Below are 22,386 nucleotides of genomic sequence, written 5' to 3' on the forward strand. Positions count from 1 at the left end.
GTTAAAAAGGTCAGTCAGCGTTATTCAGGCAAAGTGTCAGTACATAACATCAGATTGATAAATTATCAGATTTATTTATTAGTGTACACCCCCATGTACTTCGGTATATCTTGGAGGAGAGTTTGGTAAAGGCCAGTGGACCTCCAGCTGTTCTTGAATGTATGGTATTACTTGGCCAATGACCAGTATCATTGGTTAATTCTATTTTTTCCCAACCAGATCCATCATCAGGGTCTTTGAAAGAACTTTGAAGAAAAAATCACTATCAGTGATCAAGGTAGTTTAAAAAATATCCAACTATTAGCTTACTAAAATAATTTTATTTTCAATTATGTTAATTTTATTATTTTGTAAAAGAAATTTAAACACAATAAATTAAAACAATTCACAGGTCTAAATTACAGGATTTATCACATACAACTATTATGTTCTACTTAAAATCTAAATTGGCAAACAAGAGTGAGAACTAATAAAAAACTCTACAGTATTATATAAAAATAAACATAACTGCCATGTAAAAATCACATGATGCTAAAGCCGTAAAGAGGCTGACTCAATAACACTATACAATCATCTTAATACAAAACATTTGTAACAATATATACACGATAGCTGCACTTGAAAGGCAACAAAGACACAACAGCAGTATACAAAGGCACATAGACAAAACAAAACTCTACATAAGATCTCATGGGTAATGTAAATAATTACATTTGAAATTCTATTTACAGTTTGTGCAAGAAACCTGTACCATATAGACATTCCAGGGAGGAAAATAAAAAATATTATGTAAAATGTACAAATCATTCTGATTATCGTAAAAACTGTTTTATTAAAACATCAAAAACATGTCTTATCTTGAAACGACTACAGGTTGATACGTCAGTATCCTGTGGGGACTAAAGAATGAGATCTCGAGAACAACACTTTGTGTTTACAATTTGCTCACTGGTATCGGCTATGAATTATTTCTTGATCAGGGACCGCACCTTGTTCACACACCGGTCCATAAAGTTCCGTTTTCGCTTGAGGGTATCGCTACTGGAGGTAACCGAGTCGGAGATGGTGTCTAGGTCTTCACCGAGGCTGGCAGACTTCTCCAGCAGTGGTTCAGTAACCGCATCGGATACTGGAGTGGACTCCAACAGAGCGTCAGAACTGTGTGTGCGTGAGGGAGGAGGTGGGGAATCGATTATCCTTTCGGTGCTCTGACTCCGTGAGGGCGCCTCTGGAGGAGAGTTGACTCCTCGGTTCACTGAAGAATCCAGAAGCCCTTCCACACTGTGAGTCCGTGAAGGAGGTGCTACCTTCCGCCGACGAGTTCTCCCTTTCGGACTAGTCGGAGGCCGCCAGGCTGGCGTCAATGGACTCGACGACTTACGTCGCCTGGAACATCAATGTAAGGTAAAATATAAAACAGATTAAGAAGCAGAAGAAAGAGCTTCTTATATATGGCTTCACATATGGCTTAACTATAAAAACTATTTGTAACACCTGGACAAATTTCTAGGGCTTATCTCTTGAACATAAAGAAGTTGAAAAAAATTGTACGCAGGTGGAGTCCTGAATATGTATATAGTTGTAATAGTTACCTGGCGGGCCCCTCTAGTCAATCACGGTTGCCGTTGACATCCTTGTCGCTACCCTTGCCGCTCTCGTTGGAGTGCATGCGCTGGTAGGTGGGTGGGGCCCTGACGATGGAGGGCGTCCCCGGGGTCACATCCCCCTTACTGCTGTTACTCATCGCTCCGACTCCCCGCATGGGACCGTCTCCTCGCATGTTCATTTCTCCCCTCATGAACCGCTCCAGCTTATCCACACAGGCGTCCTGGTAGTCGTGGATCCATCTGTGGCCACATTGAGAGATCAGCATCACTCCATAGATGTTTCACAATTTATAACATCTACATACAATCTATTCTTGTCAACAACTATCTTGTTACTTTCCAAAAATACTGTTTTAGAAATTAAACTTTTTAAGTCTTCAACAAAATATTGTTTAAGTAACTTTTGAATTTATAATTGATCAGTAATAAATAAAACTATTGAATTTTTCTTTCCATGAAGTAAATAGATTTCACTGTTATAAATACGATATAAAGCCGCACCTGACACCATTAAAGTGACAGACTGCCCTCATGTCCTCCGGTAGCTCCTCAGGCTCCGGCCAACTGAAGTTGTCGATGATAGGAATGATATTGCAGTTGGACTGGAGAGCAGCTACGATCTCCTGAAAGTTGAAAAAATTCTTATAACATTTTATTTCCAACAGAAGCAATTAAAAAGATCACGCAATGATAATTTCTTTATACTTTACAACTTTTTTTTAAACAACAAAAAACTGAAGTTATTCAGCTGTTGCTTTAGATTTTATAAGAGTTTAATATAATTATAAGAGTATAATTACAATAGACATAATAATTTGGCAGCATTAAATCCATTCAAGTTCTTTGGAATTTGCGGGGAATGAGGATGAGCCAATCTCCCATTTCACTGTCTGTTTATGTTTGTTTGGTTGGCAACATCTCAACTATTTTTTGACACTGGTGTTGATAGAGTTTCTTGACAGAGCTGTGTTGTTGCTGTTGTGAAAAACACTACTATGGAAATAGGAATTAATTAGCTAATCTGATTGTAAAATTGTTATTAAATCAGTACACTGCTCTGAAATATGTCTAGAGAGTATACAGTTTGTAAGAAGAGAGAGTTTTGTTGTTGCTACTGTGAAAAACACTACGGAAATAGGAATTAATTAAATTAGCTAATCCAATTGTAAAACTTTCATTAAATCAGTACACACCACTCTGAAATGTCTAGAGTATACAGTTTGTAAAAACAGATAGAGTTATGTTGTTGCTGTTGTGAAAAACACTATGAAAATAGGAATTAATTAAATTAGCTAATCCGATTGTAAAATTTTCATTAAATCAGTACACCACTCTGAAATGTCTAGAGTATACAGTTTGTAAAAACAGATAGAGTTATGTTGTTGCTGTTGTGAAAAACACTATGATAATAGGAATTAATTAAATTAGCTAATCCGATTGTAAAATTTTCATTAAATCAGTACACCACTCTGAAATGTCTAGAGTATACAGTTTGTAAAAACAGATAGAGTTATGTTGTTGCTGTTGTGAAAAACACTATGAAAATAGGAATTAATTAAATTAGCTAATCCGAATGTAAAATTTTCATTAAATCAGTACACCACTCTGAAATGTCTAGAGTATACAGTTTGTAAAAACAGATAGAGTTATGTTGTTGCTGTTGTGAAAAACACTATGATAATAGGAATTAATTAAATTAGCTAATCCGATTGTAAAATTTTCATTAAATCAGTACACCACTCTGAAATGTCTAGAGTATACAGTTTGTAAAAACAGATAGAGTTATGTTGTTGCTGTTGTGAAAAACACTATGATAATAGGAATTAATTAAAAGCTAATCCGATTGTAAAATTTTCATTCATTAAATCAGTACAAACTCTGAAATGTCTAGAGTATACAGTTTGTAAAAAGAGTTGATAACAAACAATATAAACAATATTGTCTACTGAATTTTTATGATAGAATGGTGGCTTACATTGTATCAAATGATTTGAAATAAAGTTGGCAAAGAAATTATCCAAATTTTATCAATTATATCAATTCCAAAGAGTATTTTGGCAGGCCTCTTCTCTGAAATCTTTAACTATAGTTTTTTATATATTCCCCCGTTCACTGCTGACAACATAGTTTTATGTTGAGCCCCTGATTTTACAGACATCTGAGAATATAATTCAACAGAACCCTCAGAATGATAGAAATCTTTTAAGTAGTATCACAGAAATTTGTGACGTAATCACATATAATAAATGTTAACTAGTGTTTACTCAGTAGTCGTTGAACTTTTTCACCTTATAAAAAATGTATATTAAATTTTGATTGAATTAGTTTTATGTTTATGGTCAGTCTCCACAGATTTAACTAAGATTTTATGTTAATCTAGAGTAAAATTAATGTTTGATTGATTAAGAAATGCACCTGATTTAAATTTAATCATGTATCTCCTTTAAAAGAAAAATACAATATAAAAAATAAGGCGCATTTAACAATTTACAAGTTATAGTTGATTCACAATACATTTTTTTAAAGCAAAAACCATTGCCATCATTCTATGAGCGGCGGTTAATTGTCTGACCTTAACTTCACAAGAGGGGTCTGTAATGAAAGCGTTAATTGTCTGACCTTAACTTCACAAGAGGGGTCTGCAATGAAAGCGTTAATTGTCTGACCTTAACTTTACAGGGGAGGTCTGCAATGAAAGCGTTAATTGTCTGACCTTAACTTTACAGGGGAGGTCTGCAATGAAAGCGTTAATTGTCTGACCTTAACTTTACAGGGGAGGTCTGCAATGAAAGCGTTAATTGTCTGACCTTAACTTTACAGGGGAGGTCTGCAATGAAAGCGTTAATTGTCTGACCTTAACTTTACAGGGGAGGTCTGCAATGAAAGCGTTAATTGTCTGACCTTAACTTTACAGGGGAGGTCTGCAATGAAAGCGTTAATTGTCTGACCTTAACTTTACAAGAGGGGTCTGCAATGAAAGCATTAATTGTCTGACCTTAACTTTACAGCAGGGGTCCGCAATGAAAGCGACCTTAATGTCTGCAATGAAAGCGTTAATTGTCTGAATTTAACTTTACAGGAGGGATCTGCAATGAAAGCGTTAATTGTGTGACCTTAACTTTACAGGAGTGATACTGACCCTGTGCACCCAGTCCTTGCACTCGCTGTCTTCCCGGCACCTTTCCAAGGCGCTGGGGGTGAGCACCAAGAGGAAGTGCTTGGCTTGTCGAATGCTCTGGAGCAGGTTGTTATCAAACTTCCCAGCCTCCAACCGCTCAACGTCGATGAACACTGTAAAACCCCTCAGCTGCAGATGGACCTTCAGCAAGCTACAGAGACACATAATAACATCAGCATGGACTTGTGAGCAGTTCATTTACTTTCTACAAAGAGTGTTATTTACTATTAACCCTATGCACTCGAAGGCAGTATTTATAATTGGTCCATAATTGGTCGTTGGGGCTTGTATAGCCAGCTCTACTGGCCACTAAACATAGCAGTCATTTTCTAATTAAATTCTCTTTATTTTATAATGAATGGTGAGTGCTGAAACCTATTGAGCAACTTTGTTTTAAAGTATTTTTTGAGTAAATTAGTCAATTTTAAATTAGCCTATAATTCTCTAAACATTGACTGTTCAAATAAGACAAAGGACACACAGCGGGCCTATACACTGAAGTGATAGAAACCTAGACAATTTTACTAGAGAATGTGTGCTAACTATTCTTGACTACACATAGGCATTTATTTTTTAAAGTTTTATTCCGTACAAAAATGTAAAGAGTGAGAAAAATGTAAAATAGTTCATGTCTGATTATAACATAACTGTAAAAGCCTACTTTATAACATTTTATTACATATCTTTGTTAACAATATATGTATAAGAGTTACATTTCCCAAACACATGTTTATCTTTGTATTAAAAAGATTTATTAAAAGTAAATTTCAAATTATTTTTCATTTCTTCTTTAAACATTTTAAATTACTATGCAAACTATGCGGAGGAAATAGAAAAATAATTCCGATCTGGGGAGGCAAACAACAATATATATGGTTGCCGAGCTGTCAATGAAAGTAGCGTGGGCTTCTGTACTGGCCATACGAGTTAAGAGAATAAACTACGGCAAAACAAACGCAAGCTGTATGCAGTCTTGGTGTGGCCAGTGCTGCTGGCCTTTCGAGTGTAAACGGTTAAAATGTAGATTTAATGCTTTCATATTCAATAAGAGTGTTAAGAATTCAAAAATAGAATTTTGGAGCATACAAAGCCAATTACAGTAGTATATGTGTGGGTATGTTGTCAAAAAAATAGTTTCAATCTATGTAACCAAATCCTGGTTCTATCTGAATTGTTATTACATACACTTTTTAGGGTTTTATCACTTATGTGATATGAGTTAAATTTTGTTGCAGTTAAATTTGTAAAGAATTGTTTCCAATACACTGGAAGCAGTAGTGTAAATAAGACGGATGGATAGGGGGGGGTAGAACCCTCAAAAAGTTAAAAATATATGTATAACAGCAGTTTAACTTGTTTGAAATACAGTAGTTAAATGTTTTACTTTGATTTAGGTATATCAAATTTATTAAAATTCAAATGTATTCATATTTAGATCTATTCACATTTATTCTATAAAGTCTGGTGTGGTGTGCGCTTCAATTAGATTCAACCCCTCTCCTCCCCGTCGCCACCCCAAATTCATGTCTTAGTTACACCACTGATTACTAACAAGAAGCTATTACTAACAAATTTGATATATACAAAATCAAGTATATGTTTATAATTTTGCACAACTTTTGTGAATTTATAATATGTCCAAAGAGAAAATTGTTAGTATATAACTGTTATTGAGGTGACTATAATATTGTGTATAGTAACTTACAAAGCAGAATTTATTATTGATACTTTTGATTTATTTAAATTAATATTAACTATCAAGTATAATATGATTAAGTTCATATAACTGTTAAAAAACAGACCCACCAATTTTAATGAATTAAAAAGATATATAGTACTTGTAAACTTCTGAGAACCGTGAATGTCAATCAAAACAGCTGATCTCAGACAAATTATATGTCTATCATCTGATAGAATCATGGACAAACTTTTATTTGTGCATTTAAAATGTAAAAACTGGTTTAAATTGAAAATTTTGTTCGCTGTAACAAAATGTTTGAAATTAAGCATAAATAAGTATTAAATATTTGTTACAAAAATAATCTCAATTTGTGTAAACATAAATTTTGTATTTGCTGATTATGTTCACCTAAAAGAGCATTGACGGAAATTTTTCATTGTCGGAAATACCCAAAGAGCTAACCTAAAGCCTGCAGTATCAACTAAAAGATAGCTTAGTAAAAAATATAATCTCAACAATATGACCTTTCATAGAACGGAGAATTGTTGTACATACCTGGCGAGTTGAGACCCGTTGGAACGCCGGTAGCTAACAAACACGTCCAGAGACTTGTCCAGATTCTCTTCACACGAGTTAGAGAGGTTGTTCTCTATTGCTAAACACCACAAAACATCAATAAATACTGTGCTTCAAGACCAGAACTTAATACTATAGTAATATTACTTTTGTTTTATCAAATATTGCATGGTTTCATCAAGGATTTCTTCATAGCTTATAATGCAACTACTTATCAGCTTAACTACTTTTTCTTATTTTTTTTAATTTTTAAAATATAAATGTATTTTGAAAATATCTTTTAATTTTCTTATAACATACATAACACTCAGTGTTAGAAATAAGCCTGCACTCTGAAAAATTTTTAATTTGTAACTGAGGAATCACAAATTTTTAATATCCAAGATGAAAACATTAACGCTGTATATTACGAATATCTGGTGTAAAACATTTCTATATAACAAATGTAACCTCAAGGTAATGAATTTCCTGCCCGTTGTAACATAATTGTTCAAATACTGTATGGATTGTAAAGCAAGTTTCAACATTAAAACAATAAAACCAGTTTCCCACTCCAGTTTCTCCTCCAATCTCTCAGTCAGCATTTTTGTTCATGCTTTGGTGTTGACGTCATATGCTGTTCAATTTGACAGTTTGAGTGTTCGTGTCACTGTTGTGTATTTATTAACTGTTAATTGTTTATTACGTATTTTAGGGCAAAACCTCAAGAAATATCTTAAGTGAAATTAGACCGAAAAGCGTTACGAGTTGTTAAAGGTAATCCAAAATCAAAAAAATTCGACGTTGCTAAGGAATTTGACATTACTTCCTCCACATTATCCATGAAGAATAAACAGAAGAGGTGTGTAAGGGTGAAATAGCTAAAAACGGTCAGCAAAGTAAAATCAATATAGAGGGAAGTTTGAAGATATTTGTTGTGCAGAGGTTCTTGTTAATTATTATATGTTATTCTTTTAGTGAATATTAAAATACTTAATTTAATATTTTTAATTTCAATTATAACAAATTTTTCTTGGACCCTTGAGATTCAGTATAATAAGCCTCAACTGTAATTTATTTAATGCTCTTAAACATTAGTAGCTTAGAAACAAAATTATACATGATTGATTAAGAATAACATAGGATTCTATATCGTAACTTCTATAAAGTAAATTACCTCTGATAGAATCAAGGATCCTAAGCCTGTGAATACTATTGGTGATTCCGCACTCATTGAGTAGCTGATCTTCCGATAAGCACCTGCAACATACGTTTACGTTACGTTCATCATACTGCTATAAAGTACATTAACAGTGCTAAAGACAAGACGTAAACTTACTCCACACGCGTACTAAATATTTTCTCACACAATCTCTAGCAGGGTGTTCTGGTAAATAGAGTTTAGCACAATGTTGTATAGTGCAATTGCATTTTTACAAACTAAAAATAAATCTTAACTTTTAAGCAGATTTTATCTATGCTTTTTTTATACCGTTTAAAACCCTTTAAATGGTGAAATTTGATCAAGTACGGGGCCATTAAAAAAAATGTTTTAAGTCAAAATAATTGTTTACAGGGGTATAAACAATCTTGAACATTATATATAAGGTAAAAAAGGTATGAATTATTGGAACTATTTATAAAGCAGCCCGTTCTGTCAAATTAAACACCAACCAATTGGTTTCTACATCCACTCTGATTTTATTTTATCCAACATTTAAATTCAATCTTCTAAAACATTTGGGTGAGAAGTTACAGGGAGGTAGGAGCTATTTATTTAAACATATAACTAAAATCGTTAAGGTATTTTTGAGATACTATACATTTTTACTGTAAAATATGGTTTTATAAATTGAAAAATTTGAAGAATTAGATACAATATCAACTATAACCACACACCAAAATCAAATAAACTTGGAATTCTCGTTTGAAAATTGATGTTTATATAAAACACAAAAGAAAGACATTTTTCTACATTTTTTCACTCAGAACTCCAAATTGTAATATTCTCAGTGAAAATCAAGATTATATTTTTTCGTCATCATAAAAGAAAGTAAAAACTAAAAGAAATGCTGAAGTAGATTTTATATTGAATTTACTTTTTGAAGTACTAGTTTTCGAGAAAATCAACTGAACTATGAAGTCTAAAAACAATGGAACAATACGCTACTAAAATTATATACAAGAGGGCAATTTAACCCAAACGTTATATGATGAAAATTTCTTTACAAATCAGAATAAAATTGAATAGTGACAGTTATTGCAGGATTATTACAATCCATATATACAGAATAAAATATTTTTTTTAGTGGTTGTAATTAAAATAATTGACAGAATTCAAAATTTTCTCAGTACCTGATGGAATCTCTGTCAACTCCGGCATTCAGCATGGAGTAGGTGTAAATGGAAAACTCGGGGCCCATGCTCTGAAGGAATGTGTTGAGGTTTGTGGCGTCCCTGCTGCTATAATCGGCCATCTTCTTCAAATTCTGAAGTTCTCTTGTGAATCTATAGAATACAGAGTATTTCCATAAACACAGTTATAATAGACATAATAATAGGTGTAACAGTTCAACCAGTAAAATATTTTTATAAAGAATGTTTAACACAAAATGTAATATTTTTCACTCACCTTCTTCGTCTGATTCCATTAACAATGCCGATGTCGTCACGTAGATTTTCTTCCGTCAGCTGAAGCAGCAGGTCACCATCAACTCTGCTCTCTATGAAGTTGTTGGCGTACTCTAGGAACCCAATCTGTGAAAAACATTAAAAGAAATGAAATCAGATCACGGAAATTAAAAAGGATTTCTTACAACATTTTCAGGATAAATGGTTTTACAAATCTCAGGAGCATTCTGTAAAATTGTTGAGTTTGAAAGCAAAGGTGAAGATATATTTACCTGTTTAACCCATTCCCGTACATCTTCGGACGACCAAAGCGGAACTTGTTGGCTTAGTTTGTGAGGCACTTCCTCTCCGATGAGTCTGAGTGCTTGCGCTGCATACTTTGACGCAACAGCGTTAGGACAGCTGGCGACCTTTTTGAGAGGTTCAATCGCCCCAATATCTCTGAATATTTCTGTATTCCCTTGTTGTTTCTTGATTCCGGCCTCCATGCAAAAGTGGAATGCAGCAAGGTTTCTCGCCTCTTCCCTCTTAGAGCTGAGAACGGGTACTAGCCTCTGTAGCCAGTCTTTACTCTGCCCGTGAGCGTGGGCGAGGTTTGACTTTGCAAATTCTGAAGGATTATGTGAGGTCACGAAAGGCTCTACAAGGTCCAAAGTGCCTGACTTCAAAACGGCTGCTTCGATCTCCGTGTTGGCAACAAGCACCGCAATGGCAAGGCAGGCGTAGTATTTGATATTGTCATCGTTGTGGAATGCCAGTGGAAACAGCCACATTGGCACCTTACGCTTGATCATAGCCTCTTGGTTTTCTGCCCCTCCATAGAGGGAGAGATTCGCCAAAGCTCCAGCACAATGTCGTAATGTCTCTATGTCGTTCTTCCTACACTCAAAGAGCACTGCATCCAGACCACCCAGTCGGATCACGTCACTACAAGTCCCCTCACTGTGCTTGAACAGGTGTTGTAATATTCCTGCAACAACAAAATTGGAGATCAGATATGTATACCTAATTTTTGTGGAATTAAATTTTTAATTGTTGTACGTAACTATATAATTATGTATCCATATATTCAACTTAAAAGTGCATTTTCAGCTTGGGCAAAATGCAGAGAAATTCAGTTCTTATTGAAAATGTCTGAAATTCTTAATGGAGACTGAAATGAATTTAATTTTGTGAGTTATACAAAATCCACTCCATTCCTTTCAAAGAATTGTACAAAGTAAAAAAATCCTTTTAATTAAAATAGTTTATAAAATGTTTGGGATTTTTTCCAAGTTTTGTAATTTACTCTTATGTTAATAGCAGATTTTGAATTTTTATTATAGCTGCAACAATAATTTTTATTCTAAGAGCAGCATTTATGGAATACTTTTCAGCATTTCAATTCAAATTATAAGCTACTGTATCGAATCGAAGATCAATTCACTCACCGGTACCGACACGTGAGTGGTCAACAGAGTTGGCATTCTTGGTGCAGACACAAGCAACAGTAACCACCTTCTCGAGACCGTTCTCAACAACGTGCGCTCGGTTTTCTGTGGTGAGACACTGTTCCAGCAGCCGAGCGCTCGAGAACTGAAGATCTCTGTCATCCACATCGCAGTTGTTCATCAGCAGGTCCAGTCCACCGCATTCTCGAAGTGTGTTGCACAGAGTATATCTGGAGCAAATTTATTTTAAAACTCAATTTGATATAAATGCTTACTGCAAAATGCTTTACAAACTTTTCTCATATTTTTAAAAAAGGTAACTAAACTGTACAATGTCATTTAATAGTACAACAGATCTCTCTTAATCATGATAAAAGCTATTTAACTGTTTTAAAAGGAAACGTTTTCACATATAAACTTTTATAAGTAAATCCCAGATGATTTAAAGAATTTCTAAAGAAACATTCAAACAACTCAAAATAGTTTTTATAAATAGTAATAATAAAGGATTCATTTCTTGTATTTAATGAATATAAACATCTCAATATTCCTCTTGTAACATAAGAAATATTGATTTTTTTGCAAAAGATTTATTATGCTCAATGAGTTCTACTATCAATTTTATCACTACACTTTTTGGGATGGTGGTAAAACTAAAAACAAATACAATCATTATTAATTATTCATGTAACTTTAAGTGAGACTTCCTAATTTTTATACTATAAATTACTTAGTGAATTTTCTGAAGAGGTGCTTCTGTATAAACTTTCATAGATTATTTATACATTCAACAAATAAATTATTTTGTAAAACTTAATAATATACATTCCTTAATACGTTTTCGCGTTTTTCTTACATTGGTTTATACAATTTCTGTTTTAATTGCTGATTCATTATCAACTTTTATTTATTAGGACAGATTTGAAATCTAAAAATTTAACTTTTGGAATAGGCATAAAAAAATTATATACTTAAAATTTGCTATCATAAAACTCAACCTGCTACACACAGAACCAAAAGAACATATATAAAAACGAAACATATATCCTAATTCAACTCACCCTAGCTCGTGTCCATGTGCAGGTACAGCCCAAGCTTTTCGCATCATCTCATTGATGTTGTTGAGGAAGACAGGCGCTCGCTTGGTCTCCCCTCGCTTGATGCTCTGTACCAGACCGATGAGCGCACCCGAGTACTTGTGTATCGCTCGCTCTACTTCCTGCGGTCCCGACGTCACTGTCAGCCTCTCTAGATCCTCGAAGTTCTGCAGGCTGTTGTCCTCTAAACTCTTCACTGATGTGCCATTCACCAGCTGGCTCATCTGAAAACAGAAAATTCAGTTGTTTGTGTCTTCCCTTGCACTTCTGTAACCATCACCGCTTCTGCAACCGAATCACCTGCATTAGTTGTACACAATCTCTGATTCCATTCACTGAGAAATGTTAACACCACTTTTTAAACAGGCTGTCAGTCACTAATAACTGTCCTGCTGTATACCTATATTTTAGAACCCCCCCCCCCCACAATAATGGGTAAAAATAGTGTTTCAGTGAATCATCTGGTGGACAGTTCTGTATTACTTTTAGACCTACTACTAATTGTATAGTTTTTTAATTCTAAAAAACTAATATAACCTCAAAGGCTTTTTATAGTGTGAGCGAGTTCCTGGCATATAACTGGGAGACCAATGATTTCGGAGAATGATAATAACCTGATGACGGAGAGGGAGCAGATAGAAGCTGAATTAATGCTACTGTGTATGTATGACTGGATGAGTAAGTGATCAATTTTACCTTATTTTAAATTATGAATTGACCTTAGCTATACAATTCATCTAATTATCTTACAGCAATAAAACATTATTATTATTAATAATACTGAACATTCATGCTAATTATTCAATTTAAATTGATGTTTTTGTGTGTCTATACTGGTTAAAATTTATTTTTTTACTTATTATACGATAACTCAAACAATAATAATAATAATAAACTTGTATCAATATTTTGCTATCTATAAAGCAATTTTATGCTTTCTCCGTGTTTAAATAATAATATTCCTTTAAAAGAGTTTGTGATGAAGTTTTTTCTGCGTAAAACTATTTTTTACTAGTGTTTTCATACACTAATTAAACGTGATCTTTAAGATAACGCGCAACGAACAGTGTTTTAAAAGTTAAGGTAATCTCCAAACTACCAAGGCAGGCGAATTGCTTACAGATTCATTCATTAGTCACTGTGCAAGTAACAGCCTTAAAAGATCATTCTTATTGTTTAGTTTATAAGTGTTAAAATGAATTTTACAATACCATTTCTACAATTTTTGATTTTTTTAAAGTCAATTATTATTGAATTGTTTGGCTATTCATTCTTAAATTACAAGATTTTTCTGTCGGTTTTGGAAAACTTAGTGCGTTACAAGAATTTTTGTTGGGTCTCAATTTTTGACATGATCTCAGTATTGACAAAAAACTCTCTTTTTGTTTTAAGACTTTATTCTGTATTTTTACGATAAAAGATTTCACAAAGCTGAGCATTTAGTAGCAATTTTTCAGTACTTATATCTGATGTATGAACTTTTGTAGTTTTAACTTTGATTTAAAATGTTTCAATAACAATAAAGACACAAATAATTTGTACCAAAAAGCTTGTACTACATGCTATTCTAAAGAGATACGAGTAACTCGTATGTCGCAAAAATAAGGTTACAATTTGAAAACTTTGAGTCGGTAAAAATTAGTTACCTATTATATATCTAAAAATCTTATTTTTTATATCTACAACTACTCAGAAATTAGAAAAGGAGAGAAACAAATCATCTTGTATATTATTTTAAGCAAAACCCTTAAAAAACTAAATTTAAAAACCAATCATATTGAAGAAATATAAGAATGATTTACATCTTGCGATTGTTTTATTACATAAATAGACTTTCAAAATTATTCAAACTGAGTTAATACAGTTTTTGTAATTATTGTATGCTTCTATTTACTTGTATTAGATTTTAAGAATGTTGTCATAAAAGTAAAATAAAAGTGAATAAAAAAAGAAGTATGCTTGCCCAATATTTAATTTGTTGAAAACCTCAATATTTTGTTCAGTTTTATTTAACGTGAGAGGAAAAACACTAAATATTATTTCATTTTAAGCAAAAACTAAGTGAATAATTGAAATGCCACCAGTTCCAGAAGAAGCCTGTCAGCGATGATGAAATGATGAACTCGAGTGGCCTTATCGAATTTGACGACTGATAAGAGCCAGATAGAAGTTTCTGTAACAAACACCATTTCAGACTTACTTGCAAGAGCCGCCTCCTCTGAAAATCGGTTTTATCGGGATGGAGCTGTTTTATGACGACCATGTTGATGCGGCAGGACAATCGGACAATAAGTGGACCGACCCCAGCCACTGCCACATATTGCCTCGCACACACTTCCACTGCTGACTTGAGTGTTACACAACTGGTCACAATCTCGGCCAGTCATGACCGTACTCGCTGATAGCACAGCAATCACCATCAGAATGATGATGTAGAGATTGTATCTATGCTTTGGCTCAATTATTTCTTTTACGACTGCAATAATCTTAATGACCAATTTGTTTTAACCATAAACTTCAATGGCCTTAGTATTATTTTACATAAATTTAATTTCTTAAAAAAAAAAACAAATATTTTATACAAGTGCATTTTTTATACATTTTTTTAATATTTATAAAAAACTACACTAGTACTTGTATTTTTTAAGATCTTTTTATTTATGCAAAACTAAATACATACCGGTAATAAAATAGTAGAACTTTTTTTTCAAATGAACTAACAAACCCTAAAAGAATTTTATTAATTGATGAAAAGTAGTTATTCAATGCAAATTAATTAAGAATTGCATATTTCCAATAAACAAGTGAATGGAGAAAGGCACAGTTTCAGATTGTCAAAAAATTTTGCAAAACTTAGTACATACTTTTGTCAGCAGAACAGAAATTCCAAGCCTAACCTCATTCTTGATGATTTTTTTCATGGTTATCGGACAGGCCTACTCTGGCAGTGGCAGGGGAAAGAACATACTTTAGTGACTGTCTTCCCTTTATTTTCATATAAAGTTTTAAGAAAATTATAGGAAAGTCTTGTCTCTTCTGGTGTTGACAAAAAAATAATATAAAAAATACTAAAGTAAATATTCTGTTTTGCGCTACACGTGAAAAACTTACATTAGAGGACATCTCTAGTTTCTAATGCTTTTTATCCAAAATCACACAATGTAACCACACTTTAACTTCGACCATTGCCTCGAGAATAGACTTCAAACTCACTTTACTGGATATATGGATCACCTATAGTCATCATTGCAATGGTAAGCAAATAAAAACAGCTTGGCAAGAGACTATTCATCTACAATCTACAATAAATTTCATAAATTCATGCATAGATGTTCAATATACTTGTCTAGTTGGCCTAAACTGGAAACAGAAAACTTACATATACAAACATCCAGAATCAAAGCATCTCCAATCTGCTACAGTTAGTTAAGACCCAAGAGGGAAAGGTATTAGCTATCTCACTCATTATCAGAGTACTGGCCAAGACCTGGCGGACATTCAATTTGACCTTCACCGTAGCGTAGGGATAAGGCTCTCTAACTAAGAGGTCACAGGTTCGATTCCGGGGGGGGGGGGGGGGGATCAAAAATATTTGTATTTTTAAGTGGGTTTGGACTATTTTCCCTTACAAATGTTTAGTATCCTCAATTAAAATGCCATTGACACAGAAAAAAACCCCTTCAAAAAACAACATTTTGAAAAATATATCGTCCCTGCACCTTTGTTCTTCAGTAAAGCACAGGCATTCCTTCCAACATGTCCTTCAAACATCCCTTTTATTTTTTTTAAGCCATTTGAAAAACTATTATAATACAAAGAAAGGAACTAGCCTTCTATTTCTCAACAGAAGGATAGCTGAACAAAATGTTATCAACAAAATATCTTCATCATGAGCTTTCAGTAATCAAAACCTAATTCATTTTGATAACAAAATGTTATACAAACATACACGTACTCACTAAGTACATTACAGCTCGCACAAACGTATTCAAATTGAAATTATTTTTATGTTCCTTCCTGTTTATTTACGTTTGTTTTTTTATTATTTGAATAACGTTTACTTTCTTATGACAGGTTCATTTTGACAAATACGTAGAAAAAATGCTTTGCATTTAACAAATTTTAGGAATTACTTTAATCATATATTTCTAAGAACATGATTGATAAACTTCACTTAAATGATTGAGTGTAATTGTATACAAATTCACTCATTATGTGCTTTTAGAAGCAATATAGAGTTTAACAAAATTTATTTTTGTAAAAGTACGTGATAAAAGATTGCAAACATCTTCAGAGAAAGTTGGCTAACCTGGGAGGACAGAAGCGAAGACTTGGTGCTGATGCCCTTGGTGGTGATGGTGATGTTGGCCTGTGAGCTCTGTGCCACATGGTGTTTCTCCTGGTTGAAAATCCCCGTAGAACTCACCGTCTGCCGCTGCTGCATCGCCTTCTGCAACCAATCAGACTTCTTCCATAGCATCTTGTTCTCACTGGACCATGTCAGCACCATGGCTACTACAGTAACTACACAACTATATCACGATGTTTATTGGGCTTGTGATAACAGACAACTACACAACTCAGTCCCGGCACCTCACAATCACACGTGCTCAGACATTAACAGCTGATAAGATATTCTGAGAATCACAATCTGTGATAACAATGGGAATACCTAACTGTTTACTTGGTGGGTGTGCAATGATGATTGCGTAAAAGGCGTTAAAAGCAAAACTGATGTATCTGTCCTGCAGTAGTCTGATCATATGCAAGAAGAGAATGTACCCAGGAAAGATATATGATTACTATTAGGAGGAACGATGAGGGGATTAGTAATTTTCAAAAACTTTATTTAGTGTTTCATGGCTATAAGAAACTTTGGCTATAGCAATGCTAGTGTTATTAATATAATTTCATCCAGTTTCAAAATAGTTTTGGTCATAATTAAAACAATTTAAAAGTACCATGAATTTCCTTTTTGTATTAACTGTAAATATCACAAAAATAGTTTTATTCCAATCATAAAATTTTTTCTTACACTCTTTTCAACATAATGTTTATACGCTGATGACCCATACTGATTCATTATTTTGATAATGAATGGCATGTAACAAATTCATTCAGTAAAACTTGACAACACTTTTTTACTGAAAAAATAGTTTAATAATCAATGAATTAACATATAGACTTATGAATGAATGAGTGGTAAGTGTTAATTTGATATGTTATTACAGTACCCTATAACGCGAAAACAAATTAAGTTTTTATTTTTGTGCTTTCCAAGGTATTACATTTCATCTATGTAATTATTTTTCTCATGTATGTAGGCTTACTTATTTTCCCTGAATTGAACTATTACAAGAAAAAACTTTAACAGGTGGGCAAAACCAAAGAATGTTACAAGGTAATTTTTAATCTGTGTCAACAAATTTCTCTAAGAAGTATAAAACATCAAAACAAATTCCAGCACAACTCCTTTGGTGTTAGGAGTTTTCAGTGACTTGAATTATGACAGTTATAGTAATAAATTTGTTGCTCATAGGTCAATATACAATTTGTTGACAAGTGTGGCTCTAACCTCAGATGGCAGGGCATCAAAAGCTTGGAGCTTGTGCTGTGTAGATCTCAACGCATCTCTTACTCTAGTGTTGCAGTCATAGACGTCCATGCCCTGCGTTACTTTGCATTTGTAACTACAGAACAGAACAGTCTCTTACATCTAAAGGGTTGGGATACCCAAAAGCAATCCCTGCAGGATTCTCTAATTCCTATTATTATATTATATCCTATTGAAACTCCTTTCTTCTGCGAGATGAAACAACTTTGGAAATGATATTTTCACATCCTCGTGATATTATTATGGCATATGGCATGTGTTTACACAAGGTCATAATCAGCAATTTTCAATATAGCAGTTCCACAAAATTCCGCTAATTTCCTAACAAAAATGCCTTAGAACATTCTAGTGCAGACTGCACCCACATGATTGTCCCAGGCCAATGGACTTTTGTCAATGTGAATTCCTAGGAATTTAGTACAATATATTTGTGGATTTGAAGAGCTTCAAAAGACAAATGTAATTGCATTATGTTCTAACTAGAATTGAAGTGCTAATTAATCACTATAAATTTATTTCATTTTGATTGAAAGAGCTAACTCAAATTATCCTTAGGAAATTCTTGTTCGAATCACAAACAGATGTTTTCACCTACTGAGCGAAGTTCTGTTTAAATTTGGGCCCTCAATTTGGATTATATAATACACACAGACTTTAGTTCTGAGAAAAGTTCAGCTTGTACTAACTATGAAGCTGGAAGGTAGGTAATACCTCGAGTTTTGAGTAAAACCCACCTTTTCCGCAGTGAAGGAGTCAGTCTGCAGCCTCATGGTTGCGGCACTCATGTTCTGGCTCTCTTGCTGAGTGATCTCCCCCGCCTTGAGCGATCTTTGCTCCTGCAACACATCGCACAAGTGAGCGTTGAGCGACAGAGAACTGAGTCACCCACTTGACACCGCGGTGTCAACTGGAACTTCCACCTTGCTCACTCGCTAAACTGATTGCCTCTTCGGTGAGAAGCTACTGATAACACTTTCCTGAACTGCTGTCGCCAGATACTAAACTTCCCAGACGTGTGTTTACGAGTGACTGGTGCCTTACTACAGAGGATGTGGGCTGTGGTTTGTTTGCATCTTCATCTGAGTCACTCGTTCATGATTCACCACAATTATTTCATTACAAACCAATGTATTATTGAATTGTTTTCCTTGATATGATGAACAGATTTATAAAAAAGCAATTAAACATTTCTAAGGAAATTTTCAACTACGCATTCTTATGATGTGCAAGGAACATAAACACAACTGTTTTAAAATATAATTTAAAAAATAAGAATAATCAGTTTAAAGTCTGATTGCATGTACACAAAATATTGTATGATACTAAAAATACTGTGCCACAAACATAATGTAGCAACATTTTCCTAAAACTTTAGAATATATAAATCAAAGTGATACTATTATATTGCTGTGTAGTACTTCCATTACATCATTTGGTAAAGAACAAATATTTACAGATAAGTAAAAAGATTTCCTAATGCTTCTCTTATCTATATATATAAAAATGAAAACTGTTCGTGTGTAACAGCATCACTCACAAACGGCTGGACGGATTCGCCTAATTTTTTTTTTAAATTTGTTCGTCTTGATCTGTAGAAGGTTATAGGATACTTTTTATCCCTTTCCCGATTCAGGATTCCGCCCCACTGGTTACAGAAATACCCGTAAGAAATGCATTGCAGCAAACATATGTTATTAAGTGAAAGAGTCTTTTCAAATTTTTAATCAGCTGTTCTTTGTAAACATATATAATGCGACAAAAAATATATTTATATATAATTTAATTACTACACTTATAGTTTTAAAGCATAGAGTAAGCTTAAGAGAAACGACAAATTTTGTTTAAACTGTTTCTGCAATCACTGTTAAACATAGACTTTACTATCCAGATAATACAATTCAAATTTGACTATATATAAAAATGAAAAAATTCGTGTGTAACAGCATCACTCACAAACGGCTGGACGGATTCGCCTAATTTTTTTTTTAATTTGTTCGTCTTGATCTGTAGAAGGTTATAGGATACTTTTTATCCCTTTCCCGATTCAGGATTCCGCCCCACTGGTTACAGAAATACCCGTAAGAAATGCATTGCAGCAAACATATGTTATTAAGTGAAAGAGTCTTTTCAAATTTTTAATCAGCTGTTCTTTGTAAACATATATAATGCGACAAAAAATATATTTATATATAATTTAATTACTACACTTATAGTTTTAAAGCATAGAGTAAGCTTAAGAGAAACGACAAATTTTGTTTAAACTGTTTCTGCAATCACTGTTAAACATAGACTTTACTATCCAGATAATACAATTCAAATTTGACGTAAAAATTCACCTTTAACTGCAATATTTATTTAATATAAACCATGCTCATGCTTGATCAGAAGAGCAATGCAGATATCATAATTACTATCTTACGTTGGCTACAAATATAAAGAATGTTATAAAATCAACCTTAGTTGTTTTTTTTTGACAGAAGTATCAGGAATGTGGTACATACCTTCATAATGCGCCCAAGAAGCTCACGAAGGAACGACTATCAATTATCTCAGCAATGTTTAGAATGTGATAGAAAATGAATAAGTGAATATAGTGTACTGTTTTCAACGGGAAATTGCGTGCGAAGCCGCGGGAAACTTATTGAAATGCGCAGCGAAGCGCGCCGGGTCCGCTAGTTAGTATTTAAATACTAGTTACCTTTAGTAATTGATTTCATTCTAAAATAAAAGAGACATATATAGCTAACCAACTTAAGACTAAAAGACTGACAATAAACTCTACGATAAAAATAAACCATGGTTTTAAATCACAGACATATAACTTACACCAATGAATGTCTGGGTCTTGAGTAGTGTGTTCCTTTAGCCCAACTCTTGGAATTTGGATATTAAGGAAGGTAAAGTGTTTGAATTGGATTTTATGTGTCTTCAACCCCCCCCCCCCCCTACTAAGTTCAAAAACACCTAGTATGCCAAGACTATGAAGCTGCCCTTCCAACATATCTATGCCTTTTGGATAGGTAGTACCCAAGAGTGAGTGATGCTAACTCAAACATCTTTGGAGGGTGAAGAGATGGAATTTGCTCTGAGAAATTGATTTTAGCAGCCTACCCAATAGTTTGGAATACTCATAAATGGGTCTCATTGTTTGAAATACTAATGAATGAGATTCAATGTTTGGAATACTCATAAATGAGACTCAATGTTTGGAATAGGTACTCGTGAATGAGACAATGTAATGCCATGCTGTTATTGAAAATTAGTTATTGAAAAGTGGCACTTCCTAAGAAACACCTGATCTTAGCTATTAACAAGTCAAAATTCGCCTTAAAATATATATATTTTGAAACTGAAATATGTCAACTTCTCAAAATAGTACTTGGTATACAGTCCAATATTAATTTGTTTTTCTAAACAAATCTACTTAAGTTGGGCAGTCTAAATTACTAGGACACACGGACTTTTGGCTCATCCTGTATAAATCGTTTGTTGGAGTATTAATTTGTTTTTCTAAACAAATCTACTTAAGTTGGGCAGTCTAAATTACTAGGACACACAGACTTTTGGCTCATCCTGTATAAATCGTTTGTTGGAGTATTAATTTGTTTTTCTAAACAAATCTACTTAAGTTGGGCAGTCTAAATTACTAGGACACACGGACTTTTGGCTCATCCTGTATAAATCGTTGTTGGAGTTTTCCTGTAAAAATCCAGGTCAGTTGATTGCTTGGTAATTATTATGTGATAATATTTATCCTCAAAAACAAAACAAATTGGCAGTTTTATAAAGTTACGAATGGCTTCCAAATTATTTATTACTTGTGCTCTATTATTCTTTACAACTGGGCCGATTGATTACGGCCCAGTTGTAACTAATCAATCGTATGATTAATTACTTTTTGAAACACTACAAGGAACCTTTTTTTAATACAGGAAAATATAGTTTTTCCTCAAAAAAGCCTTGTATTTTTGGTTTATATTATGGCTCACTTTCCAAGATAGCCGTTTGTCACAGATATTAACAATTACCACAGTGGTGTATCCACGACAAATCAGGAGGACCAAACCCATCATCTAATGTTTGAAGGGGAGAGGGGAGGTTAGATCGATCTCCTTCTTGTAATAGTAGGCAATGTGTTAACGGCATAGAATGTTGGGAAAATGTACACAAACACTTTGAGATATAATGAAATGGATTCGATATAGTAGACTCTCTCTTAACCGCCCTCAGATTATCCGCCAGTCGGATTAACGGTTCCTTTCCAAGAAATATGATTATACTTAAATTCCGTGGCAACGACAAACCCGTCGAAAAACAGATAAATCGCCAAAAGTCTATCTTTATTAGTGTTTTGTTACTGAATTTTACGATTTGCTGTACAAGGAACAGTTGTTGACGTATAATGTGGGTGAGTAAATGATTACTATTATAATACATTTGTTTATAAATATAATAATTGGAGGTCAGATTCCGTTATGTGCCCCCAACACTTAAACTTTTTTCAATGAACTTAGAACGTTATAAAACGATGTAGTTAAGTAACAGAACTAACATTCCATCAATCAACAAGCATTTCCAGGTATTGCGATCGGT

At 33.6% G+C, this 22,386-nt stretch overlaps 2 protein-coding genes across 7 annotated transcripts in view; both read right to left on the minus strand.

Annotated features, from left to right (window-relative positions):
• Nucleotides 1–300: 300 nt before the first annotated feature.
• On the minus strand, nt 301–1,388 carry LOC124368276 (the record flags this gene model as incomplete). Its single annotated transcript, XM_046825550.1, has 1 exon — nt 301–1,388. A coding segment is annotated over one exon (423 nt), but the record flags the coding sequence as incomplete, so codon positions are not given.
• LOC124367760 (NAD(+) hydrolase sarm1) overlaps nt 301–22,386 on the minus strand; it is a 193,439-nt gene continuing 171,353 nt past the window's right edge. For all 6 annotated transcript variants that reach the window (XM_046824851.1, XM_046824855.1, XM_046824853.1 and 3 more), the window contains 13 exons: nt 18,528–18,629; nt 16,489–16,629; nt 12,144–12,403; nt 11,083–11,312; nt 9,925–10,622; nt 9,654–9,778; nt 9,377–9,529; nt 8,199–8,281; nt 7,022–7,121; nt 4,747–4,936; nt 2,109–2,230; nt 1,593–1,847; nt 301–1,386 (listed from right to left, as the gene is read on the minus strand). In XM_046824851.1, the coding sequence (XP_046680807.1) occupies nt 1,610–1,847; nt 2,109–2,230; nt 4,747–4,936; nt 7,022–7,121; nt 8,199–8,281; nt 9,377–9,529; nt 9,654–9,778; nt 9,925–10,622; nt 11,083–11,312; nt 12,144–12,403; nt 16,489–16,629; nt 18,528–18,629 (2,442 nt within the window). In that variant the 3' untranslated portion in view covers nt 301–1,386; nt 1,593–1,609. The remainder of the gene's footprint in view (nt 1,387–1,592; nt 1,848–2,108; nt 2,231–4,746; nt 4,937–7,021; nt 7,122–8,198; nt 8,282–9,376; nt 9,530–9,653; nt 9,779–9,924; nt 10,623–11,082; nt 11,313–12,143; nt 12,404–16,488; nt 16,630–18,527; nt 18,630–22,386) is intronic.

The sequence above is a fragment of the Homalodisca vitripennis genome, chromosome 8, assembly GCF_021130785.1.
Source record: "Homalodisca vitripennis isolate AUS2020 chromosome 8, UT_GWSS_2.1, whole genome shotgun sequence".
NCBI lineage: Eukaryota > Metazoa > Arthropoda > Insecta > Hemiptera > Cicadellidae > Homalodisca > Homalodisca vitripennis.